The sequence below is a fragment of the Clarias gariepinus genome, chromosome 1 (assembly GCF_024256425.1).
Source record: "Clarias gariepinus isolate MV-2021 ecotype Netherlands chromosome 1, CGAR_prim_01v2, whole genome shotgun sequence".
In the NCBI taxonomy this organism is placed as follows: domain Eukaryota; kingdom Metazoa; phylum Chordata; class Actinopteri; order Siluriformes; family Clariidae; genus Clarias; species Clarias gariepinus.
Genome location: NC_071100.1, coordinates 49,807,786 through 49,826,330, shown reverse-complemented (window position 1 = coordinate 49,826,330; position 18,545 = coordinate 49,807,786). Strand labels below are relative to the sequence as shown.

General features: G+C 40.5%; 2 protein-coding genes across 4 annotated transcripts in view; one reads left to right on the top strand and one right to left on the bottom strand.

The window, feature by feature from the left end:
• Positions 1-420: 420 nt before the first annotated feature.
• Positions 421-10,301, top strand: zbtb41 (zinc finger and BTB domain containing 41). Its single transcript, XM_053505141.1, has 11 exons — positions 421-550; positions 1,911-3,094; positions 4,599-4,806; positions 5,208-5,277; positions 5,353-5,500; positions 5,593-5,722; positions 7,423-7,518; positions 8,216-8,322; positions 8,820-8,925; positions 9,021-9,109; positions 9,300-10,301. The coding sequence occupies exons 2-11, from the start codon at positions 1,945-1,947 to the stop codon at positions 9,791-9,793; spliced, it is 2,598 nt and encodes an 865-aa protein (XP_053361116.1). The 5' UTR covers positions 421-550; positions 1,911-1,944; the 3' UTR covers positions 9,794-10,301.
• A 477-nt stretch (positions 10,302-10,778) lies between these two features.
• LOC128508410 (coagulation factor XIII B chain-like) overlaps positions 10,779-18,545 on the bottom strand; it is a 49,649-nt gene continuing 41,882 nt past the window's right edge. For all 3 annotated transcript variants that reach the window (XM_053480120.1, XM_053480846.1, XM_053481590.1), the window contains 2 exons: positions 16,177-16,320; positions 10,779-10,999 (listed from right to left, as the gene is read on the bottom strand). In XM_053480120.1, the coding sequence (XP_053336095.1) occupies positions 10,974-10,999; positions 16,177-16,320 (170 nt within the window). In that variant the 3' untranslated portion in view covers positions 10,779-10,973. The remainder of the gene's footprint in view (positions 11,000-16,176; positions 16,321-18,545) is intronic.

The following is an 18,545-nucleotide window of genomic DNA, read 5'->3' as shown; positions in this document are numbered from 1 at the left end:
CAAAGCACACTGTAACATGTAAATGTAGGAATACAGGAAGTTTAGGGAATTTAATGTAAAAGGTGAAGAATTTTATTCAGTGATGAGTTTATGCTAATGAAAAATATCTTTAAAAAATGCAACCATTCATTTTTTATTGGGTGTTGTTTTGCCACAACATAATATCCCATGGCGACACATTACTTTATATCATTTCGTTCCCACACCTTAGTAAGTCATGACCATTTTATTCAGCAATGTATGTGAGTTTTAATTAAAAACATATACAAAAATCTTCCACTTGGTGTTGTTTCATATTTGATTCTGACATCGAAGTCAAACATATCGTATGTCATCAAATCGTGCACTAAATATCGCACAGCCGCCATTTTGGAACGGAAACAACCAATCAGCGTTCAGTTTACTGTGACGTCACGGGAGTATTGTGTGCCGGGGAAGGTGCAGCGCCCGTCTGTTTTTTTATTTTGCCCGCTCACTGTTTTCTGGCAGAAAACACTTTTAATTCAGTATTTCCGGAGGTATAAATACCACGTGGAGGTGTTTACTAAAGGTAGGAAACACACAGAGCTATATTAAGCGTTACTGCAGCGTTTAGAAGGACTTTGCTGTGTCGTTAGTCGACATTCTCCCTCTAAAGGGGGGACCTTGTCTCTCTCTCTTCCGGTCTTGTTGCCGTTTCCCTACGCTTGTAAGACCCCTGATTTTGGTGGCGCGGAAATCCGCCTGAGTAAAATTCATACACGAAATAATCACGGAGCTTTGTACAACATTTACCACAAAACAAAACATATGCTTAATTATAGGTATATAAATGCGCTTTATTATAAAAAAAAAATACGTATTAATGTTATCTTTAACCCTTTGTTGGCTGTAGTATCCGACTGATTTAAAATCATGCTAGCATAGATGGAGTTATGCTAGTTACAGCTTCCTGAATGATGTTTATAAACAAACAAACAGACAGACAAATAAACAAACAAGAAAAACAAAATTCAAGGTTGAATTAAGATAAAGAATAGTTAGATTCGAATCATATGTTGTGTAATAATAAAATTGTAAATAAATAAATAAATAAATAATAATATAATTATAATCAATATAATTGTGAAGCAACGATGATCGGGCCCAAGCACCTGCACCATCAGCATCACCACCTGAGCTCATCACAAGCCCTTTGTGCTTTTTGGTCATTTTAAGACAAAAAGCATCACACTATGATATGATGTCACTCAGGAAGTTAATAGTTAATAGGGTCAGGGGTAGCTCAGTGGTTAAGGCATTGGACTACGGTTCGGAAGATCCCAGGTTCAAACCCCCACTACCACCACTGTTGGGCCCTTGAGCAAGGCCCTTAACCCTCAACTGCTCAGGTGTATAATAAGATAAAGAAAGCCTGACACGCCCATCACTCTGGAATAGGCTCAGTCTGGACTCATCAGGTCACACTTTTTTTTCCTTCTGAGGGTTACTAACACTTACTATTAAACCTGATCTAGCTCTGGTTTCCACTGTTGAGCTTTTACCATGCAATTTTACCAAGTGTTTCAGTGACCTCCATTCATGATTTTTTTTTTTCTGACCACATTTTTTTCACAAAGTTGAGGGTTCAGATTGTAATATGTTGACGGGGTTCTTCACCCAGTTCCAGTTGTTTTCTTTAATTGATGCAGTCATTGTGAAAAGCTGACTTTTTTTTAGCCAGGTGGTGTAAATTTGGTGGTAAACAAAATATTTGAATTGATAAACTCATAACCTGCTGTTTTAGAAAATGAATTAAAACTTTTCTGAGCAATCAGATTTGAGAATTCATCTGCATAAAACAAAAATAATTAAAAACCTGTGCCAGGACACAACATCAGGCTTTATTTGCTAATATTTTTTCTATATTTTTACATTGCACATATTCACAGCTGCAATGCTGAGCTCTTCTGTTACATCCTAAAGATGAAGAAGAAAGTGAAGCACAACGTAGCAAAGAAAACGCTGGGCGTAGAAGGAGATGCTTCAGCGCCTGGCATGGACCAAAGTGAGGTTTCGCCCGAGTCCACACAGGAAAAGCGTCGTCTTCGAATTTTGCAAAGCGACAGCTACTTTCTTGAGTTCTTAAACAAGGACCGAAGTGCAGTGCCTTCGTTTTGCGACATAGCCATCAGTGTTGGTGGGAAAATGTTCCCAGCGCACAAGGTGGTGTTAGCGTTCAGGAGTAGCTACTTCCACAGTAAACTGAGCCAAAACCCTCAGCTGGACAACATGACCCTCGATAACGTTGATAATTCCACGTTTGAACACTTGCTCGAGTTTTTGTACACCTCAGAAATGGAGGTGCAGCAGAGCCAGATCCCGTCTTTAGCCGAGGCCGCATGCTTATTTGACATGATGGAGGCGGTAAATCTTCTAGCAGGTGAAGCACCACCAAACCGAGCCCCAGAACAAGGCGAGAAGGAGGAGGGGGAACCTGCAGTGAAAGAACCTCCTTGTACTTCTTCTTCTTTTTCTTTTACTTCTTCAGCAGAGCTTAAGAAGCCTCAAACACCTCTAGAGACCCAGTGTTTGCTTTGCAGCCGGACGTTTTGCTATAAAAAGTCGTTGGAGAACCACATGGCCAAGATGCACAGCCAAGCCGAGGTCACTGAAACTGCTGCTTCCTCGAGCGGCAAACGCACGTCAATGCGTCAGAGGAGAAGGCTGAGCAAGTCTGAAAGTCTGGAGAACAAGACTTGCATCGGAAAGGAGAACACAAAGCAAATCGAGGACGAAGGAGCCATCTCTGTCGAAGAGGATAATCAAGATGACGATGACGATGATGATGATGATGACAATAATGACGTTGCTGATGATGAAGAGAACCTGCAAGAACAAAGCAAAGAAAGTGAAGGAAAAGAAAGAGAATCTGCTCTGGAAGCGGAGTCAAGTGTGAGGATGGAGTTGGAGGTCGAGTCAAGCTCTAGTCATGTGAGCAAGGACCATGATGCATCAGTGGCTCAGAGCACCGGTGGTCATGTTTACCCAGAGGGCCTCGCTCCTGTGATCATTCAAAGTGGCAACAAAAAGACGCTCAAATGTCCAAAATGTAACAAGACTTTTGACCGTACAGGTGAGAGTTTTATTACGGGTGTATAACACTGAATAACCAAGGAAGTTTTCAAAATATGGTGAATTTTACTCATCTGTGCTGGATACTTTTTTAGTATCATTAGTATTATTTTTTAGTTTAAATAAATAAGTCTTATTTTAAATTCAAACAGAGTATTGGATGTTTTATGTTACTTTAGAACCATAATTTGGCTAGGTTTCCACATGTTGTGGAATAAAGCATTCCGAATAGACCATAAGGCCTATTAAGATGGCATTAGTTTGTCCTGGTGACATTTGCAATACAGTGTTTAGGTATTTGCATCTGCCCGCCTTCTATGTAAAACCTTTTTTTTTCTTTGGTATTTTCGCAAATCCCAGCTCCCTTTGCATATATTGCAATATATTTCTCCGCCTTTTTTATATATATATTTTACATATTTGCATGTCTCTGTGTCTTTTACAATTTTTTTTTATATTTTATGTGTCATTAATATTTCTCTATTCAAGTCTCCGCCTCCCTTAATGTGACTTTTAAAAATATATGTGCATGATGTCAGCCTATTTCACACAACTTATTACATGTTTGTGATAAGCCCCGCCTTCTTTATGATATGTTTTTACATATTTACATGTCTCCACTCCCTGGCTTACACAACTTCTCATATATTTGCATATCCCTGTCTGTTATTTGTCATTTGTTCCTTTGTTATGAAACTTTGCATATATTGAAATGTCTCCGCCCCTTTAGTTACATAAGTTTTCGTATATTTGCATGTCTCCTTGTCTTGTCCAGTCCTTTTGGTGTTTACTGGCGGTTGGCAGCCACTGTGTTGCATTACCGCCACCTTCTGGTCCGTGTAAGATAATGCTTCTGGACCTGTACAGTACACTTTTTGTAATATATCTGCAGGTCTCCGCCTCCCTTAATGAGAACCTTTTAATACATTAGAATTTCGTCAGCTTATTTTTTACGTCTGTGTGTATTACATATTTATGATAAGCTCCGCCTTCTTTTACATTGCACTTATTATGTAGTTGCGTTGTTGCATGTCTCCGCCTCCTCCTTTGTTACATAACATCTCGTATATCCGCATGTCTCCGCTTCCATTACGATTCCTAATCACATATTTATATCGTCTTCGGCTTTTTTTCATATACAAGTCATCACTTATCACATTTGCGCATAGCTCCGCCTCCTTTATTAGTCTTTGTTTTATTTGTTACGTAGCATTCCACCTATTTGCTCGTCTCCGCCTTTTTTCAATACACCTTGCACATATTTGCATGTCCCCGTCTTCTACAGTATATTATGAAACATATGTAGTTGCATATTTCTGAAACATTTATTTTACAGCGCGTTTCATATATTTGCATAAATCATTTTTTAACCAAGTTTAACCCTGTTGGAGATTAGTTTTTGTTACTTGTCAGCTTCAGTCACGCTGTTTAGGAGTAAACGTGTTCAGGCTGTATGAGCTGCCCCGTTCTTATCATAGTCATATCATAGTACCTTCTCATCACAGGAAAATACGAGAGTCACACGCGGGTGCACACGAGGGAAAAGCCGTTTCAGTGCGACGTCTGCCTGCAATGCTACTCCACCAAATCCAACCTCACCGTGCACAAGAAGAAACACGCCGCCGACGCCCCGGTGCAGAGAAAAGACCACAAGTGTCCGTTCTGCAACAAGCCCTACGCCAGCAGAAAGACGCTGAGCAAACACGTCAAGCGGTGAGAGTGAGAGCGAGCGTAGTGCTTTTGATATGATGCATTGCGAACAGACACACACACACACACACACACACACACCACTAACCTTACACACGGAAAACTCAGATCCGTGTGAATATGTTTCGACCGTTTAATCTCAATGAAAAACCCTGATCTTTTAAACGTTTATATACCATACCATAATACTCGTTTTATACCATTAAATCGGTAGGAAAATGTACTAGCGTTAACTCCGCCCCTGAACTTGAACCCTTTTCTGAACATTACCTGACGTTTGTGACCTTCCATACTTCCAGAATCGAGTCAAGCAAATAAGTACAGGTCACACATTTTTGCTTTCATTCAACCAGGTTAAGTGTGTGTGTGTGTGTGTGTGTGTGTGTGTACACTCTTTGCCTCAGGTTCCATCCCGATCACATGGAGGAGTTTCAGAGTATGAGGAAGAGGAAGAGCGAAGGCTGGAAGTGTGACGTGAGTTTTTCAGGAATATAAACATTCACCCGGCTCGTTACGACGTAATAACAAACGCCGTTGTTCCTCATTTAGACCTGCGACAAGTCGTTCACGCGGCGCCCCCACCTGGAGGAGCACATGATCTTGCACTCTCAGCACCGGCCGTTTAAATGCGCCTACTGCGACGACTACTTCAAGTCCCGCTTTGCCCGACTCAAACACCAAGAAAAGTACCACTTAGGTGGCAGCACTTCCTGTCTGTCTTCGGTTCTTTCTGTGGTAATAAAAAATAATTAAAGGTCTTGACGTTTTCCGTGTTTCGTGTCCTGACAGGACCCTTCCCATGTGACATCTGTGGGCGACAGTTTAACGACACCGGCAACAGAAAGCGGCACATCGAGTGCACGCACGAAGGGAAGAGGAAGTGGACGTGCAAACTGTGTGGCAAGTCAGTCCGAGAGAGGTGAGCGAAGGGTTACGCGGTATCTCGGTTTCATGTCGTCTTAAGGTTTTATCATCATTTTAATCACAATAGTATGACAAATATTGCTCCGTGCCCTACCTTGTATTAACGCGCTAACTCTAGTAACGTTATCATGTTCCCTTAATTTTTTTTGAAGCCGTAAAAATGTCCCACAGTCAGCTGTTAGTGGTATTATAACAAAGTGGAAGCGATTGAGAATAACAGCAACTCAACCATGAAGTGGTAGGCCACAGAAAATCACAGAGTGGTTGCTGAGACCCATAGAACTTTGTGAAGAGTCGATACCTCCAAACTTCGTGTGGCCTTAAGACTAGCTCAAGAACTCGAGTGCATTGAGAGCTTTATGGAGTGTGTTTCCATGGCCGAGCAGCTGCAAGCGTTACATCACCAAAAGCAATGCAAAACATCGGATGCGGTGGTTTAGAGCATGTCGTCACTGGGCTCTAGAGCAGCAGAGATGTGTGTTCTCTGGACTGACAAATCAAACTTCTCTGTCTGGCAATCTGATGGACGAGTCTGGATTGTGCCGGTTGCCAGGGGAACGGTACTTCTCTGACTACATGGTGCCAAGTGTAAAGTTTGGTGGAGGAGGGATTATGGTGTGGAGTTGAGCTCGGCCACTTAGTTCTAGTGAAAGGAACTCTTAATGCTTCAGCATACCAAGACATTTAGGACAATTTCATGCTCCCAACGTTGTGGGAAGAGTTTGGGGACTGTCCCTTCCTGTTCCAACATGCACCAGTGCACAAAGCAAGGTCCATAAAGCCATGGATGAGCGAGTTTGACTGGCCTGCACAGATACCTGACTTCAACCTGATAGAGCACCTTTGGGATGAATTAGGGGTGGAGACAGTGAGCCAGGCCTTTTTGTCCAACATCAGAGTTTGACTTCACAAATGACTAACACAAAAATTCCCATAAATACACTCCTAAACCTTGAGCTTCCTAAAGCTTCACAGAGGAGTTGAAGCTGTTGTAGCTGCACAGGGCCGACATCATATTAAACCCCATGGATTAAGAATCGGATGTTGCTCAAGATCATATATATATATATATGCTACAATGTAAACGAGAACAGGAACTAAAATGTAACATTAATTTTTTATAAATAGAATTTTAAAAGTTTCAGCTAACCTATTGTGGTATAACAGCATGGAGTGTTTTTTTCTATAAAATAGGTTTTATTTTTTCTTTGATTATCGATTATCGAAGCAACGTGTCTAATATTCTTGGGTTTATTTCAATTTACAGTTAAATAATATCATACAGAATATATTATATATTTTTCTATGCCAACTCAAAAAATCCAAATAATTAGGAACATAAAACCACCAAATTTATATGAAGTACAAAATTTAAAACAGGACAACGAGAAGTTAAAGGATTTGGAGCTCGGCTGCTCAGACAGGTGTAGACTTACTGTAGGTGTGTGTCTTGAGCATCTCTGAATGTTTTTTTTTTCTACTCCAGCGCCACTTTCAGTTTAAAAGGATTTGCATTTGATTTGCAATTTTTACAAATGTTTGTGTTTATTTTGCTTTTTAAAAAAAAAAGAAAAAAAAAAACTCAACATGATTTTGCTTTAACTCATCTCTAACTGAGGCAGTAGCCAACCCGTGAGCTTGGGTTTGAGCATCACAGCCTTAAGATGCCTATTTTTCCGTTTTTTTTTGTTCTAGGACGACGTTGCGGGAGCACTTGAGGATCCACAGCGGGGAGAAACCACACCTGTGCAGCATCTGCGGGCAAAGTTTCCGTCACGGCAGCTCCTACAGGTGCGGAGAAGGTCCCGGAGAAACGTCTGTGTGCATTACTGACATCTTGTGGCTGAATGCTGCAAGTGCCCTGAGTTTATTTAAAGCTGACATTTCTAAAACAAAGTGGACTCAAAGAAAAAGACAAATTATGCAACATTATCAGTCCAAGAACGTGGCTTGTTATTAGATGAAATCCTGAACAGTAACACAGCAGCATGGATAACACTTTGAATTACACGTGTTATTGTTAAACTCGTCGCCTGTCTATTGGTGAGGGTTTTTTTTATTTTATTTTTTTTTATGAGGAAATGAATCTCCTTCGCACAGTGTTTGATGCTTTGGTGAAATAATTTTGCTTTGGTGATTGGAAGGCTAAATCATGAAGCATTTAGAAGTTAACAAGAGTCGACTCCGAATCAAACAGAGTTTTATTTCGTAGTACGTTAACTTATATAGTAGAAAAGATAAAGACTTTGCTACACACAGAGAGCAGATCTCAACTCGCCACATTTAAGAAGAAAATAAAATAAAGTAACATATGCAAAAAAGAATTTTCATACTGTTTTCGAAGTCTACTTTGAATGTTACGGCATTTAGCCATTTTTGTAGGTAACCCTTACCCACACACTTGTGACTTTTTTTCGAACATGAATTAGGATTTTAGTAAACCAAAGCCTTTTGTTTGTGAGATTTAAATCCTCTGCCGTGTGTCCAGGCTCCATCTTCGCGTGCATCATGACGACAAACGCTACGAGTGCGAAGAATGTGGAAAAGCTTTCATTCGGCATGATCATTTAAAGAAACACAAGAAAACACACACCGGTAACGTAAAACATTTTATGTTTTAGTGTGTATAGTATGTGTACCTGTGAGTGAGTAAGAGAGGGAGAGAGAGAGAGCACCTTTTATTTCATGAATTAATAGCAACAATAATAGCAACGACCACTAGGTGGCTCTACTTTATAAAAGTAGCTGTAGTACATTTATTGATTTAATTAAATTTAATGTAATAGTAAACGTAGAATATATAAGGAAGTGAGAAGTGATAATACTTTAAGGTTGCTATTGGCTCTATGGCTATTTAAATTTTTAACATTTATTGCATTTTTATTAAATTGTGTTTTTACAATTATCGTAAAAAGCTATAGCATGTACGTACTACACTGCCACCTTTGGTAGAACAGGGGAATTGCAAGCCACTTAGTCTGAGTAGTAGGAGTTGTGCTGTATTCATCCTCGCAGCACAGATCAATCCCTCAGCTGCAAGCAAACAAGTTGAGCGTGAAAGCACTGAAACATAACATTCGTCCCCTCCGCAGGCGAGAGAGCCCACCAGTGTGAAGAGTGCGGGAAGTGCTTTAGACGCGCCGATCACCTGAACGTCCACTACAAGAGTATTCACTTGGGAGATAAAGTGTGGAGAAAGTAAACTAGCACACTTATAAATATGAACTCATAAATTATTATCAATATCATATTGTTATTATCAGTCTTCATAAAGAATCTCTCTAAACCTGCAGGTACAAGGCCGTAGTGCACCAGTGTGAGGTGTGCAAGAAAGAGTTTCGAGGAAAAACCAACCTTATGACGCACTTCAGGACACATTCAGGTAACACAGAAGCCACGCCTCTGACAGGCACATACAATAAACTCCAGTTAGTGGGATTGATTTGTGAGGAGGCCCTTTTAGACTGACACACACATACACACAACCCTATCCCCTATCCTGCCTCTTGTAATCAAATGCCGTGATTTCATGATAAATGTCTTTCTGATCAAGCGTGTTTGTATTTATCCAGGAGAGAAGCCTCACCGCTGCTTGATCTGCAACCAAACCTTCCGCATCAAGAAAACTCTGACCAAGCACATGGTCATCCACTCTGAGGTGCGCCCTTTTAGCTGCCCGCACTGCAGCGCCGCCTTCAAACGCAAGGACAAGCTGAAATACCACGTGGACCACGTCCACAGCACGCGCGCTCCCATCCCGTCCTCGTCCCAAGCACCCGAAACGTCCAAACCGGCTGAAGCGTGCATCCCTGTCGCCCTGGTGCCAGTCCAGATTCCCGGGGAGGCTGGCGCAGACGATTTGCAGCAGCAGCAGCAGCAACAGCAGCAGCCGGGAGTGTATCAGCCGTCCACTGATCTGGTGTTCCTGGAAAAGTACACACTCACCCCTCAGCCGGCCAACATCGTGCACCCAGTGCGGTCGGATCAGATCCTGGACCCCAGGGAGCCCTCGTACCTCAGCACGCTGCTCGGCCTCGACTCGGCCTCCTCTGAGCATGCTCAGTAAAGTCTTCCAAACTCTGACTTTTATTAACATTAAACTTGCAGTCCATTTTAACAACTTCTTATTTTAGCAAGGGTGCTGTCAAGCTTTAAAGACAAACTCTGTGACTAATATTAACCATATAAAACTTTATTGCAGGTAGCTGTATCATAGCATATCATGTGAAGGTTATTAAGGCTAATAGGCCCAAGAACATTCCAAACGCAATAGATGTGCAACAACACAACATAATGTGTGTGCGTGCGCTGATTAAACAGGACTTGTCCTGGTCTGTTCTCCAATAAGAAAACTTGCATGTTTATTTACTGGTGATGTACTGTGACTATATCATAAAACTTCATGATATTACTGTTTTATCTTTTTTCTTGATATAATCCTGAACAGTATGATTTGGGTTAACGAAATGGCACTTACTGTATATTGTTGGGTCCAAAGGAACGCTCATTAAGTTCATGTATAAAATTGTGCTGAGGAAGTAGAAATAAAGAATTCAACAGCATTTGAAGCCAAATCAGTTTTGTCTCATCATAGCATCACATTTACCAGGTCAGAGTTTTAATAAAACACAAGAGACTAACCCGAGCTCAGGATCATCCCTGGCAATGTGAAATTATTTACAGGTTAACCACGTAAAAAATGATTATGCTGTAAATGTTCATCAGGAGTGACATTATCCATTGTGCATAAATTTACTTGTGTAAGTAGTAACAGGACAATTCAGAGTTTGTTAGAGAGGAAAAATGAGCTACCAAAACAGCAGCCTTCTAAAATCAATGTTGTAAAAATTATTTCAAAATTCGATCATACCATGGAGTGGAATTTATAATAAAAACTGGACAGATGAGGCTGCCTACTCCAACAGTGATGTGCGCAACATAAATGAAAACTCCGTCTGTTATGGAGCAAGAACCCTGCCTGTCTGTCTGTCTGTGTGTCTATCTCTCTGTCTAATGATTAACAAACACAAAGCATTTATTTTGGGTAAAAAGCACACTTTTATTTTAAGAAGAAAGATTTCTGACTATTAGCATGAGCGCTGCAGAGGTCGATATATACGTCACTGCCAGAACCAGCACACAGACAGTTAATGTATCTGAATTATGATTAAGCATGAGTGTTAGCACTGTACCATAGACAATGTTACTGTAGTATTTAATTTAAAGACATAGTAAGATATTGGTGCTTATGTATGTTGTAGATTCCATTTACCTGCAAAGAAAAAAACAACAATTAGAGACCACAATCAGCAATCAGAGCAATCGTCAGGCTTATTTTAAATTTTCATAAAAATTGATTAATTAAACCTTATAGCCTCGTTAAAACGCACAATAACGAACCTGATTCAGTCCCAATATTACTGCATTCGCACTTCTGGACACTGGCTGCTTTTATCACCTCTAGGTTGGACTATGTTGTAGCTATAGTTCAAGGACAATTAACCAAAGATGCAAAGAGCACTTTGAAGAGCAAGGGTGTTGAGGCCAATAGACTTTATTCTTTTCAGAATATAGCCAGGCAGTTCCTCTACAGAGGAAAAAGCTCTTGTCACTTCTAAGATGCATGCTTATATACATTTACATGACACTTTTTCAACATCCTGTTCTCACCAACACGATACTTCCAGTTCTGTTTCCAACAAGATACAATGCTCCAATACATATGCTTATTGTTTTCCACAAGACACAATGCTCCCATGCATGTTAATTCTATGAGTAAAGGAAATATAACTTACTTAATTGGACAGCTTGTCCATGCACTCTCATTCTACAGCGGGACGCGTCTGCTCTGTATGGTCATACTGAGGCCTTGGTGGCCCAGCACACAGTTTTAAGTCAGCAGTTCCTTTATTTGGTATAAAGTTAAATTTTGCACTAAATTGTTCCCTACCTATACAATATTGCAGATAAACCATATCTGTTTAGGTACACAATTCGTGATTAATATTTTGTGGTTAAATTTCTACCACTATTCTAACACCTTACTGTCTGGTTGTTCAACTAGGTGCATAAACAAGCTTCAGTTAGTCCAGAATGCAGCAAGTGTCCTCACTAGAACCAGAAGATACGAGCACATCACACCTACCTTATCCATACTGCATTGGCTCCCTGTGAAATTTCGCATTAATTTTAAAATACAGTGGAACCTCGGATTGCGAGTAACATGTTTTTCGAGTGTCCCGCAAGACGAGCATAGATTTTTAATAAATTTTGATTTGGAAAATGAACAAGTCTTGGTTTACGAGTACCGAATATCATGTATTACGCATGCGCTTCTTGTTTTGACACCAAGCATCATGTGATCACAACTGAGCCAACAGTTTTTCTCTCTCTTGCGCTGCGGAATTGTGGGTAATCGTCTCCCCTCCTGGGTCTTAATGCGCATCTCTTACTGGTATAATCAACATCCACAGCGTGTACTGTTTACTACAACACTGTGACCGTGTGTGTGTGTAAAACATATTTTATTTTGTGTTAAAGATCCATTCTCTCTCTGCTCAAGGCTTAGCTTGCTCTTTGTCTGTGTGCACGCGCATCATTGGACACAGTGTCTCACACACACACACACACACACACACACACACACACACACACACACACACACATAGACGCCTCCTACTTTCGCCTTCACAGACACACACACACACACACTCGTTCTCTTTACAGAGAAACACGTCTCTCTATTTAAACGCAGGTTAATAATTTTTTTTTTTTAACTTTATGGCAGTGATTCCGTTAGGGTGTCGCTCAATCAAGTGTCATTAGAGAGATTTCTTGTTTATTTTTCCGATAAAACATTGTTTTTCGTTGTGTGCACGCATGTGTGTGAAAAAAGTGGAGAAAGGGTAACAGTGTAAGACGAGAAGGGGGAGAGAGGAGCTTACACACACAGCGCCTGTGCGCACAAACAGATCTATCACTTATCTATCAGGATATATTTATACTTTTTAAGGTAAAGTGCAGGTTTGTTTTATTTTTACTAAATATTTTGTGTTCATTATTTTAATGTTTTTTTGGGGCTGTGGAACAAATAATTTGAGTTATATTATTTCTTATGGGAAAATAAAATTTGGTTTATGAGTGTACAAGCACTTTAAGGGAGACAAACCGGTAGATGACAAGACTTGGGAGTTGTGTGCATACTCTACGTAGGGTAGGAACTTGCTTCAAGAGGAGACATCCTGGGAAGTCATGCATCTCAAAATTACCTCAAGGGACTGATTCTTCCTCTCTATCTTCCCATGGAACTTGGGGTGGATCCCTGAAGAGAGACTGGGGGTGGCTCCAATGAGTTGGCAAAAAGCCTTTCAAAACTGCAAGGTGAACTGTGGCCGGCGGTCAGAGACGATGTCCCTGGGAAGGCCATGGAGTTTAAAGACATGTACTATCAGTTCAGTGGTCTCCTTGGCGGACAGGAGTTTTGGCAGAGGGATGAAGTGCACTGCTTTAGAGAACTGATGCACCACAGTCATAATGCAAGTGTGGCCATTAGACGTGGGTAACCCGATGACGAAATCCAGAGCAATATCAGACCATGTGCGGTATGGAATTGATAGGGGTCTGAGGAAACCTGCAGGAGTGACAAAAAACTGGAAATGTCCTCCTTCAAAGTTGGCCACAGGAAACATTGCTGGATTTGATTTTAGGTTCAAGCAGAACCAAGGTGGCAGGAAAGCTTGGGGCTGTGTCCCCATTCCAAGACCTGAGATCATAGGGTAAGGGTAACAAAGAGGTGATGTTTCTACCATCTTTCAAAGATGTTTCTGGAGCCTGGTTCGTGGAACAGGGCCAGCTTGACCTTGGTTTCTATGTCTAGCTCAGCCGCTGCGAGCAAGCAGGGAGAAGGAAGGATAGTGTTACAGGCAGTAGAGTCACAGACAGTGTTACTGGGCATGAAATGTCTCGAGAGGGCATCTGAGTTTGGAGTTCTTAGGCTCAGGACAATAGGAGAGGGTGAAGTTGAACCTGGCGAGGAACAGTGACCACTTGGCCTGGTGGGAGTTGACCCTCATGGCACCTCATAGGAAAACAAGGTTCCTGTGGTCGACCCTTCCAACCCTTCTAACTAGCTCTCCATTCCTCCAGGGCCAGCTTGATGGCTAGAAGCTCTCGGTCACCGATGCCATAGTTTGCTTCAGCAGGGCTTAAGCGGTGTGAAAAGAAAGAGCAGGGATGCAGCTTATTGTCATGAACAGACCTCAGAAAGAGTATACCTACCCCCGTGCTAGAGGTATCAACTTCCATGACAAACTGACGTGATGGATCTGGCGTGGTGAGAATAGGAGCAAAAAGAATTAAGAATAAGAGTAAACAGTTTCTTGAGTTCCAAGATGGTCAGGGCTGTTAAGGGGGTGGCAATGGAATTGTAGCCCTGGTTAAAGCGGTGGTAAAAGTTCGCAAATCCCAGGAACCTCTGAAGCTTCTGCCGTGAGGTGAGCATTGGCCAGTTTGTAACTGCTTGGAGTTTGGCGGGCTCTATCTGGATGCCAAAAGGACCAGTAATGAACCCAAGAAACATGGTTGACGTAGTGTGAAACTCACGATTCTCGGCTTTGATGAACAAATTGTTCTCGAAGAGTCTTTGCAGCACCTGACGAACGTAACATTGATGCTCTTCCAGATCCTGGGGAAAGTTCAAGATATCGACCAGATAGACAAACACAGACGAGTTTAGAAAATCCCTGAGAATGTCGTTGATTAGGCCCTGAAAGACTGCGGGAGCAATAGTCAGGCCAAACGAAACCACCAGGTATTCATAGTGATGAGGTGGTATGCATTGCGTAGGTCCAGATTTGTGAATAGTCCAGCTCCTTGGAAAAGTTAAAATGCAGTACCCATCAGTGGTAGGGGTACTGGTTCTTAATTGTGATTTTATTTAGGCCCCAATAATCAATGCAGGGAAGGAGGGACTCGTCCTTTTTGCCCATAAAGTAAAAAACCCAGCCCCCGTGGGGTAGAAGGAAGGAAGAATGATCCCTGCCGCGAGAGGCTCATGATGTACTGATTCATGGCTTCGAATTCCTTGGGCGACAAGAAATAAAGGTGGCTTTTCGGGGTAATGGTGCCTGGGAACAGGTCTATGGCGCATGACATCACAAGGGCTCGTTGATGCTGAGCAGCACCTGCTGGTGTTTTCCGAGAAAAGTGCCTTGTTTTTCCAGCGCAGATCTTATGTGGTCAACATCTGCTGGATTTATTTCGCTGACTGGATTATTCTTTCATGGGACGGGGCAGAACAAGGTGAATTCAAGCACAGATAAATGAATGTTGTGGGCTCGTGGTCGAAAAACAAAAGCGAGGATTAAATGCCGAGGAATCTATCTGCTGTCTAAGCCAAATTGTAAAATGAGAGCCGTAGTCAAAAGAGGAAGTTTTAGATTGGTAACCAGGAAATTAAAGAGCATAGCAACAATCCAAAAACGTGAAACAAAAGCCGTTGTCAAAAACGAGGAAGCACAGGATCAAAGGCTCGAGATCAAATCAAAGCAAACAAGACAACATGAAAGCATGAAAAAGAAAACGCAAGGCAAAACACACAATAATCCAGAAATCTAAGCAATAAGCACATGCTTACTGTAAATGCTGAAGTAATCAGTGGAGAATGAGAAACTGGTGTGCAGACAAGGTGGAAACGGGGTGTGGGAAAGGACGCATGGCAGGCAAGGGAAAACATGAGCACATGGCGAAAAGTGACAGTGTGGGAAAAAATGCGACAGGGTGTAAATCATGAAACAGACAACATCCTGGTGTCCCGCTTCTGGTTAAAGATCTCGTCACATGGATGCCCCGGATGAGTGAAGAGACAGTATCAGGAGGTGTTAATCAATTTTTCTTGTAACAGAAGCTCTGACAGCAGCACTTTAAATTCTAATAGGTGATTATTGTTTCTATAGAAAACATAAATGTGCACTATCAAATCATACATGTCTGGTGTGGAAGGAGGAAGGAGTCTCGAGTTTTAGCAGACAACTGTTAACTTTCCAATACAGGAATTTCTTCAGGACAGAAGAGTTGAAGCTCTGTGGTGTTTCACAGCAGGATTTATTTGTCTTATTTATTTTGTCATAAAAAGAGAGAACAGAAAGGGGCTGCTGAGGAAACAGCCATTTATAACTGCTTTAATGTAAATAAGAACAGGAAGTTATTTGATATTTAAATGGATCCACAAACATTAAAAGCAACTTTATACAGATAGAAAATGTGGAGTGTTGTTCTTTAACTAAAATCACTGTGGTAGAAGAGCTGTTAGATTTAACTCAGTCTGGCCCACATCAGCACGAGTGCTTTATTCATTAGATACTAATGGTCAGAAATAAAGGATAAATTCATCTGTAACTAGAACTTTTCACTAGTTCTTTTCTGTCTAGATAAAACACAGGATAAACTTACATTCACTGTATATTGTTGTTCCTTTCGTGCATCTGACAGTTATTTTCTTGAATACTGCACAGTGAAATATCTTCTCTTCACCCTCTTGCAGATATTCATCAGACTGACTAGAATGAATACGTTTACCTTCCACTCTACATGGAGCTAAAAAATAAGAAGGAAAACAGTAACAATCCTGTGTTAAAAAAAACATAATATACAATTGTTATATAATTACATATTAATCACTTAAAGCAAGATAAAAACTATTATACAGTGGAACCTCGGATTACGAGTAACGCGGTTTACGAGTGTTCTGCAAGACGAGCAAAGATTTTTAATAAAATTTAACTTAGAAACCGAGCATTTTCTTGGTTTACGAGCACCGAGTATCATGTTTCACGCATGCGCTTCTTGTTTAGACGCCGAGCATCACGTGATCACAACTGAGCCAAAGGTTTTTCTCTCTCTTGCACTACGGAATCGTCTCCCCTGCTGGGTCTTAGTGCTCATCTCTTACTGGTATAATCAACATCCGTGCACGCGTGTACTGTTTACTATAGCACTGTGACTACGTGTGTGTGAAACATATTTTATTATGTGTTCGAAAGCGCGTGTGTACAGCGCGTGTACTGTTTCTTATAATACACGTGTGTGCGTGCGAGTAAGGCAAAAGAAATTCTCAATACAGAGGTTTTACTTAATATTTTGTATTAATTATTTTTATGTATTTATTTTTTTGGGCTGTAGAACGAATAATTTATTTTTCCATTATTTCCCATGGGAAAATTCAATTTGGTTTACGAGTGTTTTGGAATAAGAGGCCACTTCCGGAATGAATTATGCTCTTAATCCAAGGTTCCACTGTATTGACTTAATTCCGATATTAAACATCATTTCCCCATTAATACATGAACAAATAAAACCATAATTGTGTGTATCTGAACTGAATGCTAAAACATTGACTGTTACATTGACCTTGGCTTCTGTAGGTTCATGTAGAATTTACATTTCATTACATTGTTGGGTTTGTGAAAAACATTAGACATTTTTGTTGTTGTTATTTTTGTTGGTTTCACTGTGCTGCTTGTGCTGCTTAAAAATGATTTCTCCCAAAAGTAAGGAACAGATTGAAGTCCCTATGACACTCTAAATTTGATTTAGAGTGTCATTAATACTCACATGTACAATCTGATTTGGAATCTGATTTGTGAATCAAGAAGTCAGTATCACCAGGAGAGTGTTTAGCTATTATACTCAAGCAGAGGAGTCAAGTGTAAAGTTCTGATCATAGTGAATTTTATGTTCATATTCATACATTTTTTAAATTCAATTTTAATTAGTAGGCATTACCTTCCCCAATCTAGACCACAAATCTCACTTATTGTTTATGTTATCTGTTGGATTATCTTATGAGTTAATATAGATGTGTCTTTTCATGTTGTTCTTCAAAGCACTTGTACAACACTTGACTAACAGTACGGTTGATATGTCTCAGGCAACATGTGACTCTAATGGACATAGCAGTGCGCACTGAGGTATTTTAGGTATAGGTTTTTAGTTGACCAGTTCCTGGACACCTCACTGCCCAGATAGCACTACTTTGTTGGCCCAACATCTGCAAAATTTTGATAACCTGTTGTCAGAGCTCCGACATCGGCCCAATGTTGGCCCTTTGGTGGGGTCAAAGATAGCTTAACGCTGGTTCAGTATATAATCACATCAAAATCACATCTATAATCTAAAATTCTAAAACTGCATTCTGACTTAAATGTTGCTGTAAAATATGGTGTTTCAGTTCAATGCCAATTTAAAATATTCATTATTTATTTTTGGTTTGGGAAGCACTGATGTGATTGATGAGCAATCACCTTCACTGATAATTAATCCAACTAGTAAAACTCCTTCTGCTGTCAGGCTCAGCTTATGTGTGTAGCGCATCACCAGTGTTCCAAGTTTTCTTCATTTGTGAATAATTGCTCTCAGCGTGGTTCACTGGAGTCTCAAAGCTTAAGGAATGGCTCTGTAACCCTTTCCAGACTAATGCACATCCATTTCTTTGTTTGTCATCTATTTTTGATTTCTTTAGATTGCATAGCTTTTAATGTGCGCTTTACTTTAAAATTATTAGTACTTTTTTCTGTTATTTAAAAAAAAATCCACTTTTTAGATTAGCCTTTCCTTTGATATTCACAAAATGTTCCTAAGAAAAAACATGAAAAAGTTTCACAGTGTTCATGACTTGCAGTATTGCACAAAGCAGGAACTATTGTCAAAGATATACAAATTTAGGCAAATCCCAGAACAATCAAGCTGCTGACCTGTGTGAATACCACCTTGATTAAAAAGTGCTTAGTGATTACTGCCCCAGTGGAAAAAAAATACACTTT